The 14,241-nt window shown below is 44.0% G+C and overlaps 2 protein-coding genes across 2 annotated transcripts; both read right to left on the bottom strand.

The window, feature by feature from the left end:
- Window positions 1-918: 918 nt before the first annotated feature.
- On the bottom strand, window positions 919-7,674 carry LOC110508363. Its single transcript, XM_036965961.1, has 12 exons — window positions 7,493-7,674; window positions 6,585-6,764; window positions 6,132-6,264; window positions 5,912-6,006; window positions 5,520-5,821; window positions 5,182-5,404; window positions 4,783-5,036; window positions 2,591-2,734; window positions 2,170-2,268; window positions 1,917-2,034; window positions 1,578-1,740; window positions 919-1,269 (listed from the first exon to the last, which is right to left on the bottom strand). The coding sequence occupies exons 6-12, from the start codon at window positions 5,229-5,231 to the stop codon at window positions 1,099-1,101; spliced, it is 999 nt and encodes a 332-aa protein (XP_036821856.1). The 5' UTR covers window positions 5,232-5,404; window positions 5,520-5,821; window positions 5,912-6,006; window positions 6,132-6,264; window positions 6,585-6,764; window positions 7,493-7,674; the 3' UTR covers window positions 919-1,098.
- aknad1 (AKNA domain containing 1) lies at window positions 5,804-13,367 on the bottom strand. Its single transcript, XM_036967071.1, has 9 exons — window positions 12,982-13,367; window positions 11,437-12,797; window positions 11,273-11,347; window positions 10,042-10,175; window positions 9,512-9,695; window positions 7,493-7,683; window positions 6,585-6,764; window positions 6,132-6,264; window positions 5,804-5,821 (listed from the first exon to the last, which is right to left on the bottom strand). Exons 1-9 carry the CDS (start codon window positions 13,199-13,201, stop codon window positions 5,804-5,806), a joined length of 2,496 nt encoding a protein of 831 aa, XP_036822966.1. The 5' UTR covers window positions 13,202-13,367.
- Window positions 13,368-14,241: the final 874 nt, after the last annotated feature.

Genomic DNA, 14,241 nt, shown 5'->3' with positions numbered 1-14,241 from the left:
CAGCAAAGGACCTTGTGAAGGTGCTGGAGGAAACAGGTACAAAGTATCTATATCCACAATAAAACGAGTCCTATATCGACATCATCTGAAAGGCTGCTCAGCAAGGAAGAGGCCACTGCTCCAAAACCACCATAAAAAGCCAGACTTTGTTTTGAAACTGCACAAAGATCATATTTTGGGGAGAAATGTCCTCTGGTCCAATGAAACAAAAATAGAACTGTTTGGCCATAATGACCATCATTATGTTTGGAGGAAAAAGGGGGAGGCTTGCAAACCGAAGAACACCATCCCAACCGTGAAGCACGGGGGTGGCAGCATCATGTTGTGGGGGTGCTTTGCTGCAGGAGGGACTGGTGCACTTCACAAAATAGATGGCATCATGAGGCAGGAAAATTATGTGGATAAATTGAAGCAACATCTCAAGACATCAGTCAGGAAGTTAAGCTTGGTCGCAAATGGGTCTTCCAAATGGACAATGACCCCAAGCATACTTCCAAAGTTGTGGCAAAATGGCTTAAGGACAACAAAGTCAAGGTATTGGAGTGACCATCACAAAGCCCTGACCTCAATCCTATAGAAAATGTGTGGGCAGAACTGAAAAAGCATGTGTGAGCAAGGAGGCCTTCAAACCTGACTCAGTTACACCAGCTCTGTCAGGAGGAATGGGCCAAAATTCACCCTACCCTATTCACCCTTATAGTGGGAAGCTTGTGGAAGGCTACCCACAACGTTTGACCCAAGTTAAACAATTTAAAGGCAATCCTATCAAATACTAATTGAGTGTATGTAAACTTCTGACCCACTAGGAATGTGATGAAATAAATAAAAGCTGAAATAAATAATTCTCTCTACTATTATTCTGACATTTCACATTCTTAAAATAAAGTGGTGATCCTAACTGACCTAAAACAGGGAATTTTTTACTAGGACTAAATGTCAGGAATTGTGAAAAACTGAGTTTAAATGTATTTGGCTAAGGTGTATGTCAACTTCCCGACTTCACCTGTATACAAAATAATCCCTGCTGAATTCACTGGTTAGCTAATCTTGGACCAGCCCTATAGTAGCAGCAGTATCTCCAGTGTGTCAATTAGAGTGTTATGAGCCAGTATTGTTCCTCCCTGTCAATGGGTGAAGGCCGTGTAACTTCCTGTACAGCTCAACCTTGGCAAGGTCAGCTGACAGGCTCTTGGCCATCCTATCAGTGGTCCTCTTCATAATGCGGGCTGCCTCGATAGCCCTGTCCAATGTCCTGTTGATGTCCTCATCCTAAGACAAACAACAACAGTTTAAGGTTACGCTTGTATCTCAGTCACCTTTAATTTACTTACAAAAGGCATAGAAAACGCTTCTGACATGAAATGATAATAACCTACAAAAAGCTCCTTGGTTCTTTTAGGATTATAATTCTTTGTCAAATTAAATCAAACACAAACAAAAACTGTGCAGTACGAGTACCAGATGTGCTAAATTGTTACAAGTTAAATAGTACCACTAATCATTTCTCAGTAAATACAAGTAAAACATTACTGGCACCCATTGATATGAAAGAATGTTTTCCATGTGGACAGGCTCACCCTGCTGACTTTGTGCCTGCTGGCTATGACCCCAGTCCTGGGGGGGCTGAGAGCTGGGGGAAAGGTCTGCTGAAAGTACACGTTGCTGGGCAGCAGTGCTGAGTCTGACTGGGTAGAGCGCCTCCGGTGGTGGGAGACAGACTGCTGCTCTCGCACTTTGAAACTGTTGAGACCCACGGAGAAGAGCGAGAGCATGAGTACAGTAGTGTAGAAGTAGGCAATCCTGGGAAGCATCTCAGTTCTTCTCTTTCACCTTCACTGATGAAGGTTCAAGCAATATGGAGGATAAATATGGATTCAAATAAGATTATGGCAATAAATTATGAAACCATATCTTACCCTGCAGGTAAACTGCAGGAGGAGCCATAGTTGACTTGCAACAGAGGCTTCTGTAGAGGCTGAGAGGAGAGAGGATACCTGCCCTTAGAGTAGACATTCTCCATGTCACCTGGTGGTGCTACAATGAAAAAAGACAGAATCAACATTACAACCCTGACGAATCTGTTCCAATGTTTACATGTTGAAATGGGTAAAGTAGTCAGAATGATACACGGTCATGGCAGGGTCACAGGGGCTTGTTGCTGGTCCTTACGTGGAGATCTGTAGCTGAAGTTCTTGTATGAGTGCCAGAGTGCTGGAGGACTGGGATGGGTGAGATTGGAGGTCTCCAGAGAACGGTTCTCCTCTGATGCTAAAAGGGATTTTAGTATTTAGTATTTTATTAGGATCCCAATTAGCTACAGCCAAAGCTGCATCTACCTTTCCTGGGGTCCACATAAAACATGACATAATACATAACACCAACAGACAATTACATGTAGAAACACACACAACTGCCTTTATGACCACCAAATACAACTTTAATGCAAATTCTGCAAGCTGAAGTACCAAAATCTGACTCAGCAACTGATTTAATATTTTGTTAAATATAATGTAAGAATCACTCTTGTTTTTTGCAATTGTTCCGTTTATTTTAGACCCATAAGCAGAAAGTCAACACCAGCACCACCAACCTGTATTCAAGGGTTTTCTGCTCTGGGGTTTCACTGGTCCATCTGAGCAGGAGTAGGGCTTGCTGCTTCCTCTCCTGCCACCTAGTGGTGTACTGTGGAATGGCAGCATGATCCCAGACCGGTCCGACTCCACACTGTCTGTACCTAGAGAAAACGACCACATACAAGGGGATTGTAAGTTTGTTCACAAGTGGTGTACGACATTAAAAGCACATTATACACATACAATGACCTACATATACGGTGCCTTCGGAAAGTATTCAGACCCCTTGACTTTTCCCACATTTTGTTAATCTAAAATTGCTGAAATAGTTTTTTTTTAAACCTCATCAATCTCCACACAATACCCCATAATGACAAAGCAAAAACTGGATTTTAGAAATTTTTGCAAATGTATTACAAATAAAAAATGGAAATATCACATTCCCATTAGTATTCAGACCTTTTACTCAGTACTTTGTTGAAGCACCTTTTAGCAGCGATTACAGCATCTAGTCTTCTTGGGTATGATGCTGCAAGCTTGGCACACCTGTATTTGGGGAGTCTCTCCCATTCTTCTCTGCAGATCCTCTCAAGCTCTGTCAGGTTGTATGGGGAGCGTCACTGCACAGCTATTTTCAGGTCTCTCCAGAGATGTTCGATTGGGTTCAAGTCCGGGCTCTGTCTGGGCCACTCAAGGACATTCAGAGACTTGTCATGAAGCCACTCCTGCATTGTCTTGGCTGTGTGATTAAGGTCATTGTTCTGTTGGAAGGTGAACCTTCGCCCCAGTCTGAGGTCCTGAGCGCTCTGGAGCAGGTTTTCATCAATAATCTCTCTGTACTTTGCTCTGTCCATCTTTCCCTCAACCCTGACTAGTCTCCCAGTCCCTGCGGCTGAAAAACATCCCCACAGCATGAAGCTGCCACCACCATGCTTCACAGTAGGGATGGTGCCAGGTTTCCTCCAGAAGTGATGCATGGCATTCAGGCCAAAGTGTTCAAGCTTGGTTTCATCAGACCTAAGAATCTTGTTTCTCATGGTCTGAGAGAGTCTTTAGGTGCCTTTTGGCAAACTCCAAGTGGGCTGTCATGTGCCTTTTTACTGAGGAGTGGCTTCCGCCTGGCCACTCTACTATAAAGGCCTGATTGGTGGAGTGCTGCAGATGGTCGTCCTTATGGAAGGTTCTCCCATTTCCAGAGGAACTCTAGAGCTCTGTCAGACTGACAATCGGGTTCTTGGTCACCTCCTTAACCAAGGCCTTTCTCCCCCGATTGCTCAGTTTGGCCGGGCGGCCAGCTCTAGGAAGTCTTGGTGGTTCCAAACTTCTTCCATTTAAGAATGATGGAGGCCACTGTGTTCTTGGGGACCTTCAATGCTGCAGAAATGTTTTGGTATCCTTCCCCAGATCTGTGCCTCAACACAAACCTATCTCGGAGCTCTACGGACAATTCCTTCGACCTCATGGCTTGGTTTTTGCTTTGACATGCACTGTAAACTGTGGGACCTTATATAGACAGGTGTGTGCCTTTCCAAATCATGTCCAATCAATTGAATTTACCACAGGTGGATCAAGTTGTACAAACATCTCAAGGATGATCAATGGAAACAGGATGCACCTGAGCTCAATTTCGAGTCTGATAGCAAAGGGTCTGAATACGTATGTAAATAAGGTATTTTGTTTTTTAAATATTTAATACATTTGCAAAAATGTTTAAAAAAACAGTTTTAGCTTTGTCATTATGGGGTATTGTGTGTAGATTCCTGATCATTTTTATTTAATCCATTTCAGAATAAGGCTGTTACGTAACAAAATGTGTAAAAAGTCAAGGGGTCTGAATACTTTCCCAATGCTCTGTATATACAGTAACTACTGCTGTATACACCTTTGCTATTCAAACCTTTATTACATTGGGATACAATCACATATTCCTCTACATTTATGTGTGGGAATACTTGGGAACAGATGTCCTAAGTTAAAATCACTTGGAACTGATTTCCTGGTGATTTCAGTCTTACTTAAATATATTTATATTTTTAGTTTTTGTTCAGAAAACTTGGGGGGGGGGGGAAATCAAATCTGCTGCCAACTTGGGAACCCTGTACTACTGCATTAGACATAGGCAGGCATCAACCCTGATGCAAAATAGCATTGTTGTTAGCAACTTGGTTTGGATTACACTCCCAGTACATTAACCCGGTTAGTAAGGTACCTTTGCTCTTGCTGGGGTCCATATCTGAGGAGATCCAGTCTTCTATCTTGGAGTTGGTGTTGGTCAGACTCTGTCTGCTCCCTGCTGGTTTGTGGTGTGTTCTGGGCCGGGTCTTGGGTCTTCTGTCTCTGTTCTGCCTGCATCTGGAGGTCAGATAATCCATCCTCTGGGAGAGGTGTGGCAGCTGGACCAGACCCTCCTTCAGGTCTCTCTTCAGCTGGGACACCTCCGACTGCAGGGCCTGGATGGCCGAACTGGAGAGAGAGAGAGAGGGGTTGGCCAACTCAAAAACAATATGTTTTGGCCTCTATGAGGTATTAACTGGCAGCCTGACTTGGTTACCAATTTCATATGTTAAAGTTGACTCTTGAGTTGAATACTCAGTACTTTGAGACTGACCTGTGACAGGAACAGGTGTGGGAGTGGCAGTCTCTCTGTGGCATATCCATGGTGATGCTATGGGAGGTTTTGAATACTCAGTACTTTGAGACTGACCTGTGACAGGAACAGGTGTGGGAGTGGCAGTCTCTCTGTGGCATATCCATGGTGATGCTATGGGAGGTTTTGAATGGGCAGTCAGGGCCGTGATGACTGAGCTGACTGGCAGTGTGGGATTCACCCTCTGTGTGTATATTAGATCATTTCGTTCAGTGTTTTCTCTGCTGTACTGTCTACTGAATAACGTCTATACTTTCACTACGACCACAGCAGACACTCTGTGATTCCTCATCACTCACCATGCAGTCCGGCAGGTACACTCTGAGTAGTGCTGGTCACCGCAGTGGTGCAAAGCTGCAGCTCAGCAGGTGTCTGTAGGCTGGGTCTCCTCTCTCCAATATCCCTAGTCAGATGGACAGTAGACTGCAGGCTAGGTGTCGCTTTTCCGGTCAGCCCAGCTGAATGGACATTTCCCTGCGCGTTGGGTCTCCTCTCTCCCACCTGTACAGGTTGATGCATAGTGGTCTGCAGGTTGGTGCAGGAGCCTTCACTGTCACTCATACTGATAGGATTGGAATTCCCATCAGGCTGGAGCTGGAGCCTGAGGTTGGATCGTAACAACATAATAAACATGAAACATTGACTTTTTCAGTCAGCCTGTAAGCAGTTGTATGGATGTGCGTGCCTGTACCTTTCTGTATGGAGTTTTGGTTGAGAAAGTCCTGTGGCTTGGAGACTCAAGTCAGAGCTCCCTATCCCACTGTCTGTCTCTGGACTCACTATTCTCTGCAACAAAAAGTAACATCCATGTAGCTACTGTACAATATTACAATGGTCTGTGCTATTGGCTAGGGAGTTAGAGTAAATACAGAAATAAACATGGGACAGCTAATATAAGTCATAGAAGATACCTGGGAAGTGGTGAGAGTGTGGTCTGTGATGCTCTGGGACTGGCTCTTCAGACAAGAGGAACAGGAAACCTCTAAAGCCAGACTCACACTCCCTCCCAGGTCACAGTCTGGGCTCAGGGGACTCTGCTGCAGGCTACAGTAACAACGACAACAATACACGGTCAAAATAAAAATTCATTGGTAAATACTTGTCCCACAGACCTTTCAGGAATGTTTGACGTGTCAGTTTTGCAATATAAGACAGCACACCATCTCTTACTATGGTATTTCTGAAATCACCACATCAAATAACCACAACTGTATCAATTACACTAGAGTGGGGATTAGTTGTGTGGTCCATACATTATGCACATCTGCTACATTATAAAGAAAAGAGTTGTCTTGAGGTGAATATTGAATTGGTTAGCTTGTTTACTTATCTAGTACAGTACACTCAAATGCCAAAACACTAACCTTTCAGTTGTCCAAAGTCTGTCTCGAAATCCTGGGTTCTGGAGAGCCAAATACTGCAGAACCCTATCACGAGCTATCCGCTCAGATAGGCCCGAGCAGGTCCAGCTCCTCTCCTCTTCTTCCTCCTCCTGTTCCTCCGTGTTGGTGATGTCCACTGTCTCCAGGGAGCCCTGTGAGAGCCTCCGGGGGAACAGACAGAAACACAGCGACTAAAACAAACTGTTCCTACTGCTAATGGAACCCAACACCACCTTTGTGCCCGGATGGAACATTATCCCCCATGGGAGGGCCAGAAGTGTGCCTGATATCAGTCTACATGACTTTCTGAATATCTGAATCTAAAGCCATTCATGTACCGCAGGTACAATAACTGCCATCGATGTCAATGTAATGGAAATGACAGATAATATCACTCCCCAAGACAGGATTTCTACTTGATGTCATAAGGCATAAAAACACAAGTACTGTATGTAGATGGTACACAGTGTAGTATTGCAGGAATGTAGATGGTACACAGTGTAGTACTGCAGGAATGTAGATGGTACACAGTGTAGTATTTCAGGAATGTAGATGGTACACAGTGTAGTACTGCAGGAATGTAGATGGTACACAGTGTAGTATTGCAGGAATGTAGATGGTACACAGTGTAGTACTGCAGGAATGTAGATGGTACACAGTGTAGTACTGCAGGAATGTAGATGGTACACAGTGTAGTACTGCAGGAATGTAGATGGTACACAATGTAGTATTGCAGGAATGTAGATGGTACACAGTATAGTATTGCAGGAATGTAGATGGTACACAGTGTAGTATTGCAGGAATGTAGATGGTACACAGTGTAGTATTGCACAGTGAAGAAACCCATGAATTTATAGTCTTATTGAGCAACTCAGAGGCGTGATGAGTACCGTAGACTGACACTGCTGTGTCCTGTGCTGTTCAGTTGGGGGTCAGCAGGTGTGAGATCACAGCTCTGGTCTAAACCATCATGTCTATGGACCTCACTGGCCTCTTCCTCATCCTCCTCATCTTCCTCCCTCTCCACTGTCTCATAACCCCCAGTGGAAAAACAGGGGCCTGGAATCTGTAATGTGAGACCCTGACCACAGAGAGGTTGATAAGAGGAGAACACATTTTGAGTAGCTAATGTGTCCTCACTGTGAAACATGAGCGACATCGGAAATGATTGTCGCTCAATTAGAGCGCTGGACACGCCTCCACTTTCAAAACAAGGACTTGGGCTGCATTTAATTCTACAAAGTTGTCCCCTCCACAGATGGGGATAAGGTATTGTTCCTCCTAGCTTTCAACTACTCAGTCCTACCAGATCTGTGAGGGGGAGTGAACGGGGGGCCGAGGAGAGGACGCAACTTTTGGGAATTAAATGTAGCCCTGTTCATCAGGACTACTGCTGCACAGAACACGTGCATCCACAGCTCATGTTGCTCACACAAACACGTCTCACATGCATGCATTTAAGATGAAGGAAACGTAGATGGTGCAATTAGTCCCTTAGTTGATTACGCCGATACCGATTAATCGCACAATTTTTACATGTTTTATTTGTAATAATGACAATTACAACAATACTGAATGAACACTTATTTTAACTTAATATAATACATCAATAAAAATCAATTTAGCCTCAAATAAATAATGAAACATGTTCAATTTGGTTTAAATAATGCAAAAGAAGTAAAAGTTAAGTAAAAGTGCAATATGTAAAAAAGCTAACGTTCGAGTTCCTTGCTAAGAACATGAAAGTTGGTGGTTCCTTTTAACATGAGACTTCAATATTCCAAGGTATGAGGTTTTAGGTTGTAGTTATTATTGTATTTATAGGACTATTTCTCTCTATACCATTTGTATTTAATTTACCTTTGACTATTGGATGTTCTTATATGCACTTTAGTATTGCCAGTGTAACAGTATAGCTTCCGTCCCTCTCCTCGCTCCTCCCTGGGCTCGAGCAGGAACACATCGACAACAGCCACCCTCGAAGCAGCGTTACCCATGCAGAGCAAGGGGAACAACCACTCCAAGTCTCAGAGCGAGTGACGTTTGAAACGCTATTAGCGCGCACCCCGCTAACTAGCTAGCCATTTCACATCGGTTACACCAGCCATTAGGCTGATCGGCTTGAAGTCATAAACAGCGCTGTGCTTGCGAAGAGCTGCTGGCAAAACGCACGAAAGTGCTGTTTGAATGAATGCTTACGAGCCTGCTGCTGCCTATCATCGCTCAGTCAGACTGCTCTATCAAATATCAAATCATAGACTTAATGATAACATAACACACAGAAATACGAGCCTTTGGTCATTAATATGGTCGAATCCGGAAACTATGATTTCGAAAAAACAAAACGTTTATTTATTTCAGTGAAATACGGAACTGTTCTGTATTTTATCTAACGGGTGGCATCCCTAAGTCTAAATATTCTTGTTACATTGTACAACCTTCAATGTTATGTCATAATTACGTAAAATTCTGGCAAATTAGTTCGCAATGAGCCAGGCGGCCCAAACTGTTGCATATACCCTGACTCTGCGTGCAATGAACGCAAGTGACACAATTTCACCTGGTTAATATTGCCTGCTAACCTGGATTTCTTTTAGCTAAATATGCAGGTTTCAAAATATATACTTCTGTGTATTGATTTTAAGAAAGACATTGGTCGGCCATTCCGATTAATCGGTCGACCTCTATTACAGAGTCTTATACCAGTGTAACTAACAGCGCAATAATCTATATAACTACTTGGTAAAAGGCTTGTAAGTACATGCATTTATGCAGTAATCATTAAGGTATGTGAGTGAGTGAGTGAGTGAGTGAGTGAGTGAGTGAGTGAGTGAGTGAAAGAGTGAGCAAGCAAATAAAGGGCAAAGCAGCGAATGAACAGCTATGCTATGAGTAAGTGAGTGTGTTACCTCATGCATGGGTGGTGGAAGTGAGGGGGTGAGCAGACCAGGGAGACTGGGACCACCACACAGTGACAGGAGTGTGGAGGATGAGTGGGGTGGGGAGAGCTGCTGCTCACGCACGTTCCTGTCAATCAGCTCTTTAATGTCCTCTAGATGCATCCCTATCCTGAATATCTCCCCCTCCACCTGCCTTCACACACAAAAAGAACCGACAATGTGCATAAAATACCCCTCACATCATGCTGAATTCTACACAAACCTAGCCTGGGTGTCAGTCTGTTTCTGGTTTTAGACAGAACTGCCTAATTCACACACACTTTAGGGCTAAACTGTGCCAAGCCAAGCTGCAGGCTACTGAGCTGACCTAGTTACACATCTACCATTGTTGCTGGAACCGCACGGAAAGGTCTATGTGAAAAGAAAATAGCCGAGCCAGCACAGTACAGTTCTGGGTGGCCCTATAGCGTGAGTCACGCAGATATACTGTTTAACTCAAACTCCTCACACACAATAAGATTAATCAGTTGACATCTAACCTTTCGGGGTCAAACTGGCCTGTGTTCCTGGCCAGGCCAAAGTAGTTCTGCATCTCCAGAGTTCTGTGCTCCTCCTTCTTACTGATGTACCGCCTCTCCAGCTGGTCCTGGGAATCCATCATACTTTTAAACACCTGGAAAACAACACAACGTTATGAATTACATAACAACATACTCTGCTTATAGAATAAAGGAAATGAGAATCAACTCTTATTATAAGTTACAATTGTTAAAACATCTTTATAATCACATCACCCAGAATACAGTCCTGAACAGAAAAAGACTGAAAGTAACGAAGATCCATTTACCATTTCTTGCTCTTCAATAGCAATTGACATTGTGGTCAGACACATTTTGAATTCATCCACCTGTAATAAAAATAAGTGTTTATAATTCAGTACCATTTAAATGATAATGCACCACTATACAGCTTTGGTATGTTTTCCAGGTTACCTTCTGCAAAAACTGACTGATAATATCCCTCAACTCCCTGGTCATCCTTTCCCCTTCACTCTGTTGGTCAGTCTGGGTCGGAGAAGTGCTAGGCTGTTTAGAGTGGTTTTGTTGATTTGGGCCATCAGTACATTGTCCTGCAAACACAACAAAAGCTGAAACGATGCAGATCCAACGTATGTTATGGCCTAAATTCTACAGCATTGAAAATGGAAAGTATGTTATTTCTAATTGATGATGATTTTGTGTGAAATTGTTTTAATTTAATGAGGAATTACTCATGTCATTGATAAGGTTGCATCATCTCATGTAAACTGGTTGTATAATATATTTGTGTCGTCTTTTTTTTCTGGAATCCTCACTCTTATGACAGGCTAGTTGTGACTGAGTGTAACCAGAATCTTATGTCATCAGACCCCATTTGCCACTAAGGAAACCGGTGGCTCTTGGCCAGGTAATTTGTAACAGAGAGAGGACCTGTCATAATATCAGATGTCAGAGATAGCATCTTACCTGTAGGAGATGGGGGGTTGGGGAAGAGCATAGATCCAAAATGGCTTCCACCAGGACCCGGAAGGTCTTGTTGGTCACCACAGTCAAAATCCAGGGTAAGGTCAGAGGGCGCTTGATTCTAATTTGTTGACACATTTTGAGATAAATTCAGTCCAAATTGACAAGAATAAGAAGGCTGTCTTAAGACTATATTTAATGAGATGAAAGAACAGAAAGACCATAGAGAAAGAAGTGTTTAAAAAGAGAAAACATTCTGAAGGCTTACTTTTGTCCCCAGTCTCATCTGATCAAGGAGGTTCTCAGCCTCTGCATACTTAGTCATTAGTTTATCGTATTCAGCCTAAAAGAGAAAGATGTCTTCTGGATGAAGGATGTATGACGCATTTGTATAGCGGTGTGTGAGCTAAACTACTGAACATGATGACTCACCTGTAGGTGACGCGCCAGTCCTGGGGAGGTTTCTGTCTGCTTGTCCTGGTCTCGAAACACGTAGGGTCTCTCTGAGGGCTGAATAGAGTCCTCCATCACTCTGTGGATCACCTCCAAAGCAGAGGACTTACCCAGCATGCCTGGCGAGGACTGAGCTCTGAGGAAGCTGGGAGACTGACTGACAGGTCTCACCGGAACACTGGTACTCTTCGGGATTTTCACTTTGGGAGCCACCTTGGAGAAGTCAGGGAGTGGGTAGTGGACTTGGCCCTGTCCATACTTTAATTCGCTGAAAGACCTGGTTCTGACCAGGGGACCTCTACAGATTTGGTCTTCCTCCTCATCTTCATCATTCTCATCTTCCTCTTTGGTTAGGTCTGAACCATTGCTACCATTATTGTCCTGTTCAGGGACTTCCCTTTTACTGGTTGATATGCCACTATATTGAGGAGAGTTGACGTCACTGCTGTAAGACTCAGCACTCCGTGTGTTCTTTCCCTCTGAGGCAGTCCTACTTCCATTTTTCTCCTCCAGGTTTTTTCTTGGACTCATTTGAACACTCTTCCCTTCATCTTCTTCCTGTAGGCTCTGACTCCTCTCACTCTCGCTGCTGGGTCCCCCTGTGCTGCTGCGTCGTGGGGCTCCTCCACTATTATTATTATTGGGGCTCCCTGTGCTCCTGTGCAATGGGCCCCTGCTCAGCACTGTCTCGTCCATGCTCTCCAGAAGGGACACCTCCGGCAGGGTCTCTGCCTCGATCAGACTGCCTGAGCAGAACAGCTCATCCTGGGAAAAGTGACGGAGCAGCAGCTGGGTGATGTCTGGGTGTGGGACTTTACAGACAGGACTACTGCATGTGGGAACAGCCTCTGGTTTTGTAGAGTAAAAAAAAGCTCCTTTACCCTCTCCCTCGGGTGGAGTTATAGATACATGGTTCATAGTGTTGACTTCAATTTGCATGTGACCTTGTATGATATTGATCTCTCCAACCATTGCTGGCAAATCAAAATGATCTCTAACATTGTGTCTTGAATGCAATGCTCCAGCTTGGTCTTTTGATAGAACATCAGCTATTTTGCAATTCTCCTCAGACTTGTGACTGTCATTGGTTGAGGGCTTAATGTACTGGCTTCCCAGGTCCCCGTCATGTGGAAGGTCCTCCTGTTCTTCATCGGAGGTGTCTCCTGCGTTCTCATACTCCCAGATGGTCTGCTCCTGCTCAGTGTTGGGTCTCTGGGCAGACACCCACTTCCCACTGCTCTTGGTCTTACCCTCCACCACTCTCTCACTCTGGCCACTGACACAGCTACTGCTCTCTGTGGAGGACTCCCCAGAGTCAGACACTGACAGCTCTAAGTTCTCTATGAATGACAGAGAGTAAGAAGTTGTGAAGTATTCATAGGAACAGTATGCTACAGTCATTTTATAGATTGGCATGATATTGTTACATAGCCTACAGCTGTTATATATTTTTTTACAATGAAATTGCTGAAGTATAACAATGGTGTTTCTAGAGTAATTGCAAGTTGACAGCGTAAGTCTTACCACTGAGATGGATGCTGTTCCCTGAGATAGCCGACTCTGCCTGGGAGAGATGCACCGTGAAGGAGCCCTCCAGGTCACTGAAGTGGAGACTCTCATCCTCACTCAGGTCCACAAAGATACTCTGCCGGATACACTTCTCCCATAGCACAGAGGACTGAGGGGAAGAGGCTCTCCTCTGGGCTTCAGAATCCTCCTCTTGATCTTGGGGATCCCCTTCCATGTGCTCGTCACTCAGAACTATCCTGGTGCTGTGCTAGCCCACGGCTTCAACAACTTCCCCAATGCTGACCTCCTCCCTCAAAATGGTCCCCTCCTTAAAAGGAGCCCTTTCTCTGGCCCAGTTTTTCACCAATGCCTTGACTCTGGTCTCCCGGTTCCCGTCTGCCTCGGTCTGCAGATTGAGGGAAAAGGGAAGAGGAGGACAATGGCCGTGTTCATTCCTTAGCAACGCAGACGGGTGAACCGACAACAATAGATCAAGATGAGTTCATCTCAATTATTCAAGAATCTGTATGCATTGTGTAGGCGTGAGTGATGTGTGTTTGAGGGTAGGTTTGTGTGTGAGTATGAGAGTATCTGTGCATATGAGTGAGAGAGTAGCCTAACCTACGGTATGTGTCTGTGGGTGCATGTATGAGTAATGTGAGAGACTATATAAACTTGCTCTTCAACATAACAAGTATGTCATAAGTTCACAAGCACTTACTAAGCCAGTATAAGTACAATTCTATTAGGATAACTAATCTCTCTCTCAAAGGTCTCATACAGTCGATGCAACCTCTTAAAACAATCTCTACACTAACCCTATAAATAGTATGCCAAATTCATGGTTAATAATAAACATTTACATACGAATATTGGCATTTTTTATTTATGTAATGAATAAAAAAGAAAATATCCAAATGTAAATGTTATTAGGCTAATATCATGAACGTGGAGTAACGCTTCTATTTATAAGGCTACCTCTACCCCTGCTTATCAGCATTTGTCTGTCCTGTACCTACTGAAACTCACCTGACCTGGCCCTTAGCAGTCCAACTTCAGCTTTAACAATCTCATCTGTTTAGAATGTGTTCTATCCTGCACATAATTGATTCGTATGTGATCTTTAAATTCTGACACAACACACCAGTTCCAATTTCGCATGTCACATTGTTTCAAGCTCTAGGGCAGGTTAATACCCGTGGATTCATCAATAATGTACATTGTATCGCTGAACGTCTGGACTTGACGCGAGGGGAGGGGTTTGGTTGCTTCGGT

The sequence above is a fragment of the Oncorhynchus mykiss genome, chromosome 28 (genome assembly GCF_013265735.2).
Source record: "Oncorhynchus mykiss isolate Arlee chromosome 28, USDA_OmykA_1.1, whole genome shotgun sequence".
In the NCBI taxonomy this organism is placed as follows: domain Eukaryota; kingdom Metazoa; phylum Chordata; class Actinopteri; order Salmoniformes; family Salmonidae; genus Oncorhynchus; species Oncorhynchus mykiss.
This window is presented reverse-complemented; position numbering and strand designations above follow the sequence as displayed.

Bases quoted from the DNA above. Each gene is read 5' to 3' on its own strand.
- LOC110508363 (XM_036965961.1), bottom strand. From the start codon at position 5,231: ATGGATATGCCACAGAGAGACTGCCACTCCCACACCTGTTCCTGTCAC. The intron at 2,735-4,782 runs GTACCTTACTAA...CGTTTTCTCTAG, and splicing joins GGACCCCAGCAAGAGCAAAG to GTACAGACAGTGTGGAGTCG. The intron at 1,270-1,577 runs GTGAGCCTGTCC...TGTTTGTCTTAG, and splicing joins GCAGGCACAAAGTCAGCAGG to GATGAGGACATCAACAGGAC.
- aknad1 (XM_036967071.1), bottom strand. From the start codon at position 13,201: ATGGAAGGGGATCCCCAAGATCAAGAGGAGGATTCTGAAGCCCAGAGG. The intron at 9,696-10,041 runs GTTAGATGTCAA...TTGTGTGTGAAG, and splicing joins GGCCAGTTTGACCCCGAAAG to GCAGGTGGAGGGGGAGATAT. The intron at 6,265-6,584 runs GTTAGTGTTTTG...TTGTTACTGTAG, and splicing joins AGACTTTGGACAACTGAAAG to CCTGCAGCAGAGTCCCCTGA.